This window comes from Epinephelus moara, chromosome 24 (genome assembly GCF_006386435.1).
Source record: "Epinephelus moara isolate mb chromosome 24, YSFRI_EMoa_1.0, whole genome shotgun sequence".
Lineage (NCBI taxonomy): Eukaryota > Metazoa > Chordata > Actinopteri > Perciformes > Serranidae > Epinephelus > Epinephelus moara.
In genome coordinates this window covers 45,215,021-45,229,292 of record NC_065529.1, presented here as the reverse complement: position 1 = coordinate 45,229,292, position 14,272 = coordinate 45,215,021, and the positions used below count along the sequence as shown (strand labels likewise).

Sequence of the window (14,272 nt, the reverse complement as noted above, 5' to 3'; positions counted from 1 at the left end):
TTTTAACAGGTCTGACGCTACTATGCGCCCCGGCTGTATCTAGGCTAACGGCTAACATGCTAACTATTATTTTTATGTCACCAGTTACTTGAAACAAATTTAGGACGATAGGAGACAGGTTGAAATAAATCGAAATTTCCCTTTAAATGCTGAAAACACACTTAGTAGTGATAGAGTGTGACTCACTGCAATGATTACATTTTTCTGTAGCTGGGAAGTGCGTTCATATGTTTCAGGCAGCAAAGGAGCTCTTTTGTAGCATAAATCAACGTGTCACAGGAGTCACAGGACTCTGTTCATTGACTGGATGCAGGTATCCTCTGGCCAAAATTTGCTGCTAAAAGCTGAACTATTCCTAACTTTTAGTTTGGCTGCACTGCACCAAAATCAAATGGCCACAGCTTTCCATAGAAATGTCATGGCAGCCTGCCGCAGGTCACACTTTATCATGTCAGCCAACCTCGTCAGGCAGTTGGCTGACATAGCAGGGTCGTTGCCTTGATTAAGCACACCTGGGCCTTTCAGGCTATAAAAGCTGTTCACTCGGTTTGTTCCCTCCTACAGCAGACATCCACCCTACATCGTTGCTTTTTAGGGTTTTGCACCTTCAACACCTCTGCAGCACACCGGACACACATTCATGCTTGGCTTTCATTACTTACTTTGCTGACCTACACACTCCATAAATTCTGATTGTTTTAACTAAATCTTTTGTATGGACTCCGTAGTTGTCGCATTCACTGAGTCAGTTTGTGACAAAACCTAATAATATGTAGTGTAAATCTCAGTGAGTTAACAGGTGGAGTGTGTGGATAAAGGTTGCTCATCATCATCGTTGGAATCAGGAAAAAGGCCTGTGACTCATTTAAGACACCGTAAGCCTATAAGACAGAGGTGTTTCTGTTTAACCAAACACATCACATGCTGGAGAGTTTGGTGATAAATTAAAAATGATCCTTATAAAAAGCACAGCTTGTAGGACATTCATTTACTTAATAAGGAAGGAGGTGATGAGCAGTTTCACCTTCATTTAATTCAAACTCAGTACATTTACATGCACAGTTAAGTCAAGCTACAGTAATAGCTTGACTAGGCCATTTAATTGGACTACTGTCCTTGTCTCAGTGTACAAGCTTTGGAGGGGAATCCATTTACTGACCAAAGTATGTCCGACTCCACTACAATAGGTGGCGATATGCCCCCTCTCAGCTTGTTAGTGTTGGTCCTTTTTCCAGTTGACCTATTACGTCACTGTTACAAGACACCTAACGTTATGCCTGACTTGTTACCTGACACTCCTAACACTGGTAACTGTAACCTTTAACTAAGCTTCGTTATTTCCCTGCGGTGTGCAGTTGGACTTGAACGTATGCCTCACATACCTAATGTGTGTAGATCTCTGAGCTGTCTAGGGGGTAAATGGGTTACTCACCCTTCATCAGACCCGACCGCTACTGTAGGCAGCCACCCTGACCCGACACTTCGGGCGTCCCCTCCGGTCGACGGCCAGGCTGGGCCAGCACAAGCAGCGTTGTTGTAATTTCAGTTCATGGGGGGGTTGAACGTGACCCCAGATCAGGTGAGGTGTGTAGTGGCGTTCCCGGATCGGTGGATTTTGTCTCTGGATTCCTGAATGTCTGTCTGAATCTTCTGCAGAAATGTGGCGTGGCAGTCTGTCAGCGTCTCCAGCAGCCAGCCTCGACTCCAATAAACCGCTGCCTTTTCAGGTGTGTGAGCTCCTAGGAAGGGGAGTTACCCGATACCCCAAGTGGAACATCAGCCTCTCCCTGCTTCCTAACTCCACCCCTAACCGTACACCTAGGCCTCCTAATTATGTGCCATAACAGTCACAGACTAAAAATGAGCGTCATCCAGCTGTTCCGCCACTTTTTTGAACAGGATGTCATCCCATGCTTTCCTCTCATTCATGTATTTTGTGTGAACTGTTTCTCCTTGTCCGCCCAAAAATGCACAGCTCTCTATGTTGGTTTCACCATGTTGTTACCGGCTTCTTCTTCTGTTATGCATTTAATGCTTCCGGATCAAAACCTGGGGCAGATTCAGTACAATTTCAGTTGGATTAACATGTTAACATGTATTTTAAAAGTCTGGTTTTAGTCACATTAACACAATAAATCCTTTCATTTTCCATAACCGCTTATTCCATTAGGGGACGGGGTGTGCTGGAGCCTATCCCAGCCAACATTGGGCGAGAGGCAGGGTTCACCCTGGACAGGTCACCAGACTATCACAGGGCCAACACATAGAGACAAACCATTCACACCTACGACCAAATTAGAGTCACCAATTAACCTGCATGTCTTTGGACAGTGGGAGGAAGCTGGAAGGAAAACCCACGCTGACACAGGGGAACATGCAAACTCTGCACAGAAAGGCCAGTTTGTGTTTGATTGACTGTACACATGCAGGAGTAATTTGACTCCCAATCGCATTTTCTGGGTACTAGTCCGATTAGAGAAACTCAATTTTGTACGATTTCAGACGGACTAACATGTTTACATATATTCTAAAAGTCCAGATTCAGTCAGACTAACACAATAAATCAATTTTCTCTGATGTCATGTAAACATACAGACTGACAGACTTGTAATCATCCTGAGCTGGTGACAAAAGATCAACTCATCTCTCAGTGATCTGGACTGTGAGTTTTGCAAAAGTTAAAATCATTCATTTTGAATGTATGGCCTAATACTGATCTGTTTTGGGAGGGATTTCTGTGAAACAATTTGGAAATCCCAGAATTGACCAGTTAGTCAGAAACTAAACCAGTGAGTCACTGCGCCAGCCAAGAGGTTTAGTATCCAGAGCTGAAACCAGGCCAGTCAGTCAGTCTGCCAGTTGGCCTGTAGGTGGCACATTAACCCAGTTCTTCACATCCACATCCCTCCTGCTTTGTGTGCAAAATGTTCTTTTCTGCTGTGCTGCTGTGATCCGCCCTACATCAGCTGCTACAGACAGAAACCCCATCCTCCCAATGTAGCACAGCAGACTTTTTATAAAAATGCAGCGCAGGTTTTTTTTTTTTAATTTCTTTGTAGGATTATGCTGCAGTCCCTCTTCTCTGGGAAGTGGAGAGCATTTACACTCAGCAGAAATAGTTTCCATGTGGCAGACTCCCAACAAGGCTGTGATTATATCCCTAGAAGTGCAGAATGTATACAGTAAGGGCATGGATAAATAACAATAAATATACAGGAGATGTTTATTTACATGGTTACACACAAGGGTGTAATTCAGCTTAATTCACCAACTTGTGTTTGGTGTAGACCAGACTTCACGCGCATTTTTACCATTTTAACATAAATAAGCAGTGATTATTACTGCAAGAATAGATATTAGAAATAACTGAGCCATTGTAATGTATAGAGTGCTGTTTAAAATATATATGTTAAATCCCATATGATCACCAACTGGACCGTCTCAAATGAAAATATCATATTATATGGGCGTGTGCGTGTATTTAAAGGGCTGCATATAAATGCATGTGTACGGTCGGTATGGAGACTTCGAGCTCCTGTTACAAGATCCCTTGGAGCTTGCCGAGAACTCACGTGAACCGGGGCTGACTCGCGCTCTGATTGGCCGCCGCGCCTGCACGTGTACCGGCGAATCCCCGTCCGTTATGTAACGTGCAGTGCATGAGAGGAGAGCTACAAGAGGCGGAGGATGTGGAGGGAGGGCTGCGGTATCTGAGTGGGGCAGCTTGGAGTTCATTCATCCCAGTGCACAGCCAGTTCACCCAATTACTATGTATTTATTTATTTGTGCATGATATCAGTTTTGTTTTGACGGAAGTTTTTGCTTTTTTTTTTTTGTTTTATTTCAGGTTTTTATTTTTGCACAGAAATAAATGTGCAAAAATAAAATATGAGCACTTAAAATGTGTCTATGGCATGCAACTAATTTCACAACAAATATGAATATGCATACAGTAGCGTACACAAGAGTGAGTTTGCATTAAACTGAACTTAAAGTGCAGTAATGTCCACTGTTCTGCTTTAACACCAGGCCTGTAGATGACAGTTTGAGATAGTCTGTGCGGTTGTAGTAGTAATAGTAGGCTCGTAGTGAGAGGAGGAGGAGGAGGAGGAGTTGGGGACAGATGGATGGATGGTGAAACACCCCTGCAAGAGTTGGAATTGGAGGACAACGTGGCTCTGAAAGCATTCAGCCTGTCTACCTGCCCGCCTGTCTGTCTGCCATAACACTACAGACAGGGAGAGTCAAACACACTGTAATCTCACTGTTCCTAACATGCCATAAAAATACCACACCGGCTTACTGAACCACATCCCCCACACATGGCTGTGAAAGTTTATCTTTTGTGTGACTAATCATTAATGCATCTAAATAGGCAGAGCAGCCCCTGAATGCATCGCTTATTTGGTTGTTTATTCTGAATGTAGTCTTAAAATGATGATTAAAACAGTTTTAAATTGCTTTCGCTCCGTTTTGCGGCGCCCCGAGGCAGGACAGACAGACAGGCAGGCAGACAGACAGTAAGACACCCGGCATCTCCTCACAATCCACGTGTGTTTCTGTCCTAACTTTTACCCGCCACCATTTTCCTGGAATCCCAGCCTGAGCGGTATCACTCCGCGGGGAAGACAACATAGACCCAGACTTCAGTGCGAAATTACCGGAAACGCCGCATTTTTCGGTGTTTCCGCCTGGACTCGTTCAAAACAGGGACCGACTGTGGATGTATAGGCGATATGCTCGGTTGCCGTTGACGACATTTCGTCGGTTTGTACGTTTTGGCGCGATTTTGATCGTGGCGGAAGCACACTGGCGGGTGGCGGACATATAAACCGAGCGACCCCGACGGCCACACCTACTCTGTCTGCCCGTAGCGGAGGAGGAACCCGACAGGACATAAACACCATGCTGCTCTGTTGTAACTTTAATTTTACACGCAGAAAATCTCACTCGAGTTGATAACTCAAGTTCTTGCTCTCCCTGTGGACTTTACTCGGATATTTCATCCAGTTTTCTTCGTGTTGAATTTCCCGTGAGGACAGTTGAAGGTAAGACAGCTGCATGCCGGTGAATTGAGGTTAAGATAACTTGCACACACAGACAAGTCAGCAAAGTCATGGCTGCGTGTTGAGTTGTGCTTTTGTGCGTGTATTGGTTGTAATTTTGCATTTCGTGTGGTTTAAAGTGGTGAATTGAAGAATAAAGAACACCGGTTTCACGTGGGGACACAGCGTTGCTCAAACCCATGCCGGGTTTAAATGACCCGTGCATCGGGTTAACCTTTGGATTTTTAACAGACTTCCTTTGTGCTCTTATTGCACCCGGAAACACTGAATTTGCGCAGACACACGGCTTGTTGCATGCTTGGTGTAAATTTCGAAATGTGATTTCATACTTGTGTACACGGTGTTCAGTTTTAATATTAACTCAGTGTGGTGCAAGAGCGTGCAGTCCACGCGACCTAACAGGAAAGCTCCACTGAACCTCCATTCAAAACCCCATTGGGAATTTCACATTTTTTTACATGCTTCATTTTGTGTACTCTCTATGCACAGTCTGTGCTCAGTCGCTGCTAGTGCAAGATAATGGCATGCATTCGTCTGCGATTAACAGTCATATAGTGTGAAGATAAATGTGGAAATGTCATTTAAAACACTATTAACGACTCATTTCTACTGTCTTGTCACGGCGCAGACTGGTCTGTGTTGAAGTGTTAGCTCGGGTTTCCCAGGCTGTGATGGTAAAGAAAGGCAGCCTTTAACTCCCAGAGTGTCTGCACCACACACACTGCTGCTTTGTTCTCCAACACTGCCTGCTATACATGCACATACCATGAGACCCCATAGAAATCTCACAGGATTTTCCATTTCAGTTCCACTTCCAGTTATGTGTAATCAGAGGATTGGTTGCTTTGTTTTTTTTAACAGCATTTTTAAGTTTTTCTTGGGTTGTGTTATCATGCAAGATTCTTGGGGCTTTTTTAAAAGATAATTACCGAGGCTTTGTGTGGAGTAAAGTAGTATTTAAAAGAAGGTGAGAGTGTCTTGATTCTCTGCAGGGAGGCTGTGGGTCATGCATGTGAAACAGAAGCAGAGGTTTTAAGTGTTGAGTAACAAAAAGAAGGACTAACAAAAGCCACCCAGGCTCTTTTTATTTCTTAAGGTTTTGTTTTCCGTGTCAGCCAGGCTCCACTTGCTCCAGTTTTTATTAACTTTCTGAGAAGGAAAAACGTGAATTGTGGAAAGAGGTGTAAAGTTTCTGCCCCTGTATCTCCCAGCTGTCCTATGATGTCATGGGGAGGGGAAGTTTTTTGGGGTGATTTACGGCCTCCCCTGGGGAGCAGTGGGGCGGGGCTACAGTGATGTAAACACAGATAAAAGATGCCTCACTACCGGCTGGGGTCTCAGTTTGGAGAAACTGGCCTAAACTTTCACTACAACACGTGTTGGTGCTGCTGGGATTTACGGCGTACTGACACGGAGCTGCTTTAAACACACTACTGGTTCAGCTTCTCTGGATTTAAACTTCACTACCTCTCTGATTTTTATTCTTTTTGTCCTGGTTTTTGTTATTTTCTCCAGATTCTACAAGCAAACATGTTGCAAAGCTTCTCTCAGTCGCAGGACTGGCTTTACTCGGAGCCGCTGCTGTTTGACGATGAGTTCTGCCAAAGTTTGATGAAGGACCTCCAGTCGCTGCCGACACCCCCTCAGTCCCCACCGATGAAGAGCGGGCTGGGTGGCACTAAGCCCCTGTCAAAGGAGGACCAGCTGAGTTATGTATCAGACATCCTGCTGGAGGACCATGACATGCAGCTCAACTGGAACTACGATTTCTTCCACTCCGATGCTGCTGAGAAGGAAGGCGAGCCCAGCCAGCCCTGCTCCCCTCTGGAGGAGGGCGGCGAGGACTGCCTGTGGCAGTGCCTGGCAGGGGACAAGAGCCTGGAGGAGAAGCTGGTTTCCTCGATGCTCGGCTCCAGCCCGCTGCTGTCCGACATCAACACCAGCATCTTTGAAGAGATCGCCGGCTCCACGCTGGACTGCCAGAATCTGATGGACACTCAGGAGCCCAGCGAGGCCACATCAGACTACGGCTCAACAGGTGGCGAGCTGTCTACATATTCATCTAGTGACTCTGGTGAGTTCAGACCTCTCTTACATTCACAATTTTCTTTCATATGAAAGCTAAGCCGTAATATTTGCACTTGTCGTGAGCGTTCAATCAGCGATTCCTTTAGAATCTTGTTTTTAATGAAATGCTGCCTTTTTGGTTATTGTCAGTGTTTCTATTCTGATATTTAATCTCATTCCTGCCTTGTCATTGTGCAGCTTATCAGTATAAACACTCTTCGCCCCGAACAGCCTCGCTGACATTTCATTGATAATTCACAGTTAATGTTTAGTGGCACTGAGCCCAAAATTGTTCTTTGCACTCGGCTTATCTGGATGCCAGCCGCCCACCTGAAATCTGCAGGAGCCTTTATGACTCGAGGATGTTGTTTCAGTGTGGGCGGGGTTTTAGCCGTTGACTGACATGAGTAGATGAGAGGTTTTAGGAGAGATAATTGACTGGGAGGGTGTGTGTATGTGTGTGAGTGACTCATGCTCAGCAAGCACAGTTGCGGCTCCATCCATTAACTCTTAATGAGTCATTTCACTGACTCAAGCCCTCCGGCATCCTTGGCTATGAACCCAAGAGGAAGCGGCAGATTGGCATTTATTGAATTTACTTTCAAGGAAAACTCATTGTGAAAAATATGTTTTTAGTAAAAAGTGACTTTTTTTTAAGTATTTGACACAACGTAGCTACCTATTCATTTTAACTGTTAATAGCTTTCATGCTCAAGTTCCACGTGAAATACTTAATTGTACATTCCAGAGCATCAAAGTTTAACAAGTGTTTATACATTCAACTGTTGCTGTAATCTTGAGCGGCCTTCACTCAGCGACAGAGTTAGGGTTTGCAAACAGTTGTAAGCTTCTGTACGTTTATGGCTGTTTACAGTGGGACAGATTTTCACTACTGACTGGTGTGTGTGTGCGCCAAGCTCACGTTGGCGTGCTGTGTACACTATCTACACTCTTGTTGTTGGTGTCAGCGTTACTCTGAAATGTCATCACGCCATCACAGGGTAGATGAACTTACCACAAGGGTCAGAAAATGAGGTTGTGCCAGAGAGTCCATCTAACCCTTCTCCACTTCCTTTTCTCTCTGACAGAGGAGGAGATTGACGTGGTGACTGTGGTGCGCTGTCCCTCCAGCCCCTCCCCTCGGCCCTCTTTGGCTGACCTGTCTGTCCGTCAGCAGAAGCAGGAAGAGGAGCAGCGAGCTCTCCAACGTCACCACTTTGAGATCCAGCTGCAACACAACTACGCCGCACCGTGTCCCGCCTCACCACCAGTTTCATCCTCCTCCTCATCCAACAAGCGATCACGAGGGAGCGATGGCTCATCGCGGTACCATCACTCCTCTCGCAGCTCTTCATCATCGTCATCATCATCATCCTCATCGCGGTACCACCACCACCACCATTCGTCGCGGAATTCTACAGAGACCGAAGATGAGGAGGAGAGGCGGCGGACACACAACGTGATGGAGCGGCAGCGGCGCAACGAGTTGAAGAATTGCTTCGTGCGCCTCCGCGACAACGTGCCCGAGCTGTCGCACAATGACAAGGCATCCAAGGTGGTGATCCTGAAGAAAGCCAGAGACTGCATCTACGGCCTGGAGGACGAAGGCCATAGACTGCAATCCAAGAGGGACAAACTAAGAGCAAAACAGGAAGAGCTGAAAGCGAGGCTGGAGCGGCTTCGCAGCTAATGGTCCAGGACCGAACCATGGGCTGCATTTTTAGCTGTGTAGAGACAATGCGGGTGGGGGGTGAGGGTGGATAAGGGAAGAGACTTTGTACAAAGACAGAGGGCTAGGTGGGGAGAAAGGATGGCGTGTCATGCTGAAAAGAGTGCACAAAGATTGACATTTCAAGGACTTGATGGTAACAATAGCTCTGAACTGTAAAGAGTCACACATGCAACTGTTGCCATGGACAAACACGACACACTCATTGCCTCAGAACTGATCATTCTCATGCCTTGACTGCTGACTGTTGTAGAGAGTAGGATGTTTTTTAAAACGAGGATGGAGCGAGCAGATTTTTTATTTTTTAGCTTGGCTGAATGCACACTGAAAGACAAGGACAGTATATTTTTGTTATCGTTTGTTTTTTTAATTTCATTCCATTTGGGAATCTTAAGTCTTGGGGATGCCAAATGGCACATGTGAAATTGATGCGAGGCAGAAGTGCCTGTTGAGTCAAATAACTTGGAGCCCCATCAGCTCAGTAGTTGAATGAAACTTGAATATTGTTTTCAGGATGTCTTATAGCCATACTAACCAGTGATCCCTCCACTCTGACAGGTGGTTGATGGTGGCTTCGAAGTTATTTGGGCAGCTGCACTTCTGTCAATTCCAGTTAAATTCCAAATCTGATATTATGAAATTTGTCTTGGTCAGGAAAAAAAGGTTCTTCAGTGTGCTTTCAGTCCTGTTTGGCCTCAGGCGGACCCTTGGGCCCAACACCACTCTGTTAATCAGGTTAATGTGTGTCAATGACAGTACTGTATAGACCAGGTTTGATACTGTACACATAACAATGCTCGGCCTCGGTTCAGTTCACCACCACCTCAGTCACTTCAGAGTGTGTGTGTGTGTGTGTTTTCTGGAGTTGTGAAATTGGAAATTACTTTGTGTATTTAAGTATTTGTCATTAACTAACTCAAAGGTAGCCATATTAAAGCATTCAGGTTGTGAGGAGACTGAGCTGCAAAGTGAACTGAACCATGGGCCGTGCTGTCGTAGCAAATCAGCCAAAGTCGGGACGGAAAACCAATGCATAACATTTGATATTTGCATGTCGGAAATGGAGCGACAGACCGATGGTGTCCTGACGTTATTTAAAGGTTCTAGTTGGAGGAAGCTGCAACTGCAGTAATACTGTGATCTTTAGTTCCATAGCTCGGAGAGCAGCCGTTTGCTAAGTGTAAATTAAGGAAAATGGTCCACATATTTATTATTGGACGACCATTAATCTCGTGGAAATTGTTTAAATGTCAGTGATTTATTTGTCAGTGGCCCTCTTTGGTCAAACGTTCTTCATCACATTATGAGGATGACCCTGAAGATGCTGTAATTAAGTGACCGATTGATCACGACCTTAAGCCTGTGATGACTAAATGTGTTGTCAGTTTTAACATAAGATTTGAGCCATGTGCATGTTACATGTTACATGAATGAGGGCCACTGACCAACATTCCCATTTTTTAAAGATGGACGGCCTCGCTGGAGCCATTTTGTGCCCAATAAAAGATATATTTTATTACATGGACACAAAATGGCAGCTGGAGAGAGCCGTGACGCCAAGTAATATTTTAAGAAAGTAAAAAAAGAATACTGTACATGTTCACCAGGATCCTGTTTATTGTATCCATTACTACAGGGTGTTTTGCTGAACTTGTACTTTGGGCTGTATCTGAAGTTTGAGATATCAATAATGGGGATACATGTTTAATTGAATGCTATTTTACTCTAAATATCAATTATTGCCAATGTTATCCATTCATGTGCTGTTTGACACGGATAAGCAAATGTTCTCCATTTGCACATTTCATTACAAATGTCTTAAGTGCATCCTCTTTTGTATCACGAGTTCTTCCTCCTTCAGACTGAGTGTACTTGAACAGACCCTTGGTTGGTAGGAATAATGAGATTTGAGGTTTTTTGGTGTTTTTAAACCTGTTCTGCCTTGAAATGAATTCTGTTCAGGTCTTCTTGTTTCCTGTTTGATTATGTGGCTGTCTGGTTAAAACCTCATCTCCTTCAAACACGAGGGGAGGCTTCCTGATTTTTCTTCCAAACGTCTGCCAGTTGTTGTTTTGTTTTTTTGTTGTTTTTTTCTCCTTGTGTGAAGCCTCCCAGCCATGATGAACCACCTTCTGAAGTCAAGAGGTTTTAACCAGACAGCAGGGATGATTTTTGTTCTTAGCATGATAAAACCTACCTCCACCTGACTGCAGTCTGGCCTGTAATGTTTGAGTTTTTTTCTTTCTGGTTAAAATATTGTACAGATTTTTTAAAATGTAAATATTTTTGTTATTGTATCATAAATTATTTTAGTCTTTTTTTTCCTCCTTTGTTCATTTTGAATTTGAATTTAAAAGAAATGTTATTCTTTACCAAGCAGCACTTTTTTTAATATTGATGTAATTAAATAATGAATGAGAGTTGGGAAGTCTGTGGTTTTATTGCGTGCACACACACACACACACACACACACACACACACACACACACACACACACAAACACACACAGAGCTGTAGAGTAAAAGAGCTACACAAGGGAAGGCAGGGACATTTTGCATGTTTCCATATATTTTAATTGTTTAAGATGTGAATCCTGTATTCGTCCCACAGCAGGGAAATTTGCAACATTACAGCAATCGGAATTTATATTATTGCACGTATCAAATGTAGATATTTCAGTTAATATATATATAGATAGTGCACACGAGTGATGATTGTCCACAGTTTTAGTATGTGTGTGAGGTCTACTCAGAGCAGTGTTGGATGTAAAGTCTGACAGCAACAGGAAGGATATAACTTAAGAATATTGAGTAACACACTGAAGCATATCCATGGAGCTCTGACTACAGCTGAGTTACAGTTTTCTTAAAATGAAAAGGGAACAATAAATATGAAGTTGTCTCATTTCACGTCAGTCCCACAGTTATACTTGTCTTAATATGTGAGCAGTAAATATTCAAAAGGATCAGCTGAGAAAACAAACCTAAACTGTTTAGTTGGATGTCACCGCTCTTATTGACGAAGGTTCATCAACTACAGACCCTGTTGATTGTTGATGACACTCTGCACAAACTCAGAGGAGCTCCTGCATCTCTGCAATGCAATCAGTCTTGTCATTCACACTAAAGAATGATGAATCGTTGGTCAGTGACGTTTCTGTAACATCATATTGAGCTTACATAGCCCACCTACATATAAGCAGGATGCTGAATCAATGCAATAAAATGAATATTTTGTCTTAATGCAGGGGTAGGCAACCTGTTGCTCTGGAGCCACATGCGGCTCTCTCACCCTTCTTCAATTGAGAACCTCCGGGTGGGGGTTTCTGCGGGTACTCCGGCTTCCTTCCGCAATCAGGTTAACTGGTGACTCTAAATTGTCCATAGGTGTGAATGAGAGCGTGAATGGTTGTCTGTCTCTATAGCCCCTTTTACACTGCCAGATTTTTGGTGAATGTTGGGCCGTTTTGCAGGCAAGCTGTGAGCGTTTAGACACAGAGCCGGAGAGTTGATCACAGGGAGAGGGAAACACAAACCTGACAGACACTGTAAAGATGAGCAACTGTGGAGACAAGGAATTGTGCGCCCTCCTTGCCCTCGCAAATGAAGAGGCCATTAACTGTCAGATGACGGGGACGGTGAAGGACAGGCCAACTTATGAGAGAATCACCGAAGGACTGACCAGCTGCGGTTTCCCTCCCACGTCACTGTTTACGTCACATGCTGAGCTACACGTTTTGTTACTTGCTCACACCCCCCATTGCCCCGAAAAAGGCACATTCTGTATAAACAAAAGTAGGTAGGCGGCATTTTGCCGCACTCTCCGATTTTGTTTTTATACTGCCAATGCTGAAAAAAGACTGATTGGGCTTTCCTGCAAATTTGCACAATTCCTATTTACAGTAAAAAGGGCTACTAATTGGTTTCTGCTGCATTCTCCTCTTACACTTATTTTGGTGGAACAAATTCGTGGTGACCAGATCATTCCTAGCATAGCTCCTCCCAACTCCAGTCTGAGGGCTAATCAGCAGATCAAATGAAAACATTTGCGTGGACAGGGCCTTTAAAGTGATATTTTCTCCTGTCCGTACTGGCTGTGAAGGTTTTTCTTCCCTCTGCAACTCAGCTGTAATGGTACAGGTCAATGATACAATTTTGGAAAGCAAAACGAACTTTGGCACTGTGCTGAGAAGCAGCCGGGACAGGAAATTGAATGGATAGAACTATAAGCACAAACTGTGGGAGGTAGCGAGGCTTTGTAAATTATCCAGCGTCTTTATACTTTACTGTCATTAACCTCTGTCACTGTCCTTGCTCACTGCAGCCAAGCAGCATTCCTCTTTCTCTGCTGCTTGTAATGTTTTGCTGTGCGGTTATATAAGCACGGATAAGAAAAATCAATATATCCTGATATTCTGACAGAGAGGTCAATCCCATGCCCCCAGCTGGCAGGACAATGGAGAACCAAAATTTCAAAATTTAGTCACTATACCATGAGAGTTCCACTATGCCTGTTGTGCGCAAAAATGCTCACCATCACACACCTGTCACCCTCAGCAGCCCCTCCCAGGTGTAGAGATATGGGAATGTTTTCTCAGGGCAAAGTGTGAGGCAGCAGGTAGAAGTTGTGCAACCTGAGCTCAGTCCATGTGTCGCAATGTGCATGTGGTGCAGGTGGACATGTGCCAGTCAGGTGTGTGTGTGTGTGTGTGTGTGTGTGTGTGTGTGTGTGTGTGTGTGTGTGTGTGTTTTATTCTCCAGAGTTTCTATGTTATCTTGTTCCTGTGCAGCGTGGGTGTTTCTTTTAAATTCACTTCTGGAAAACGTTCAACAGCACAGGTTCAACAGCCTGAATGTTCAAATATTTTCTTCATTCCCTGCTGATTTTAACCTTAAAAAAGCTGAACTGTTCAGACCTCAGAGTTCTAAAGAGGAGTCATAACTTCAGCAATAACTTACAATTGTGATAATACATTTGTGTAGAGTGGCATTTATTAAAACATGGGTTTAAAGTTCTTTGCATTTACAAGGTAAACTGAAAAAGAAATATTGATTTGTTGGCTGGGTTTTGGGTCAGAGGAGTCACATCTGATAATGATTACTATTCATATACTGGAGATTTTAAAAAAGCAGAAATAAGTTCCAAAACACGTTGGGTCCGGATTAATGAACTCCCAGTCTGCTTTCTGCCACCCTATATACCTTAAACCTTATTGGGGCAGCTGTGGCTCAAAGGTAGAGTTGGTCGTCAACTAATCGGAAGATTGGCGGTTTGATCACCTGCTCCTCCAGCTCGTTGAAGTATCTTTGAGCAAGATACTGAACCCCAAATTGTGGGGTACAACTTGTGTGAGTGAATGGTTACTGAGTAGCAGGTGGCACCTTGTGTGAATGGGCGAATGTGACATGTA

General features: G+C 44.1%; 1 protein-coding gene across 1 annotated transcript; it reads left to right on the top strand.

Annotated features, from left to right (window-relative positions):
• Positions 1-4,840: 4,840 nt before the first annotated feature.
• Positions 4,841-11,282, top strand: mych (myelocytomatosis oncogene homolog). Its single transcript, XM_050037578.1, has 3 exons — positions 4,841-5,048; positions 6,582-7,140; positions 8,222-11,282. Exons 2-3 carry the CDS (start codon positions 6,597-6,599, stop codon positions 8,821-8,823), a joined length of 1,146 nt encoding a protein of 381 aa, XP_049893535.1. The 5' UTR covers positions 4,841-5,048; positions 6,582-6,596; the 3' UTR covers positions 8,824-11,282.
• Positions 11,283-14,272: the final 2,990 nt, after the last annotated feature.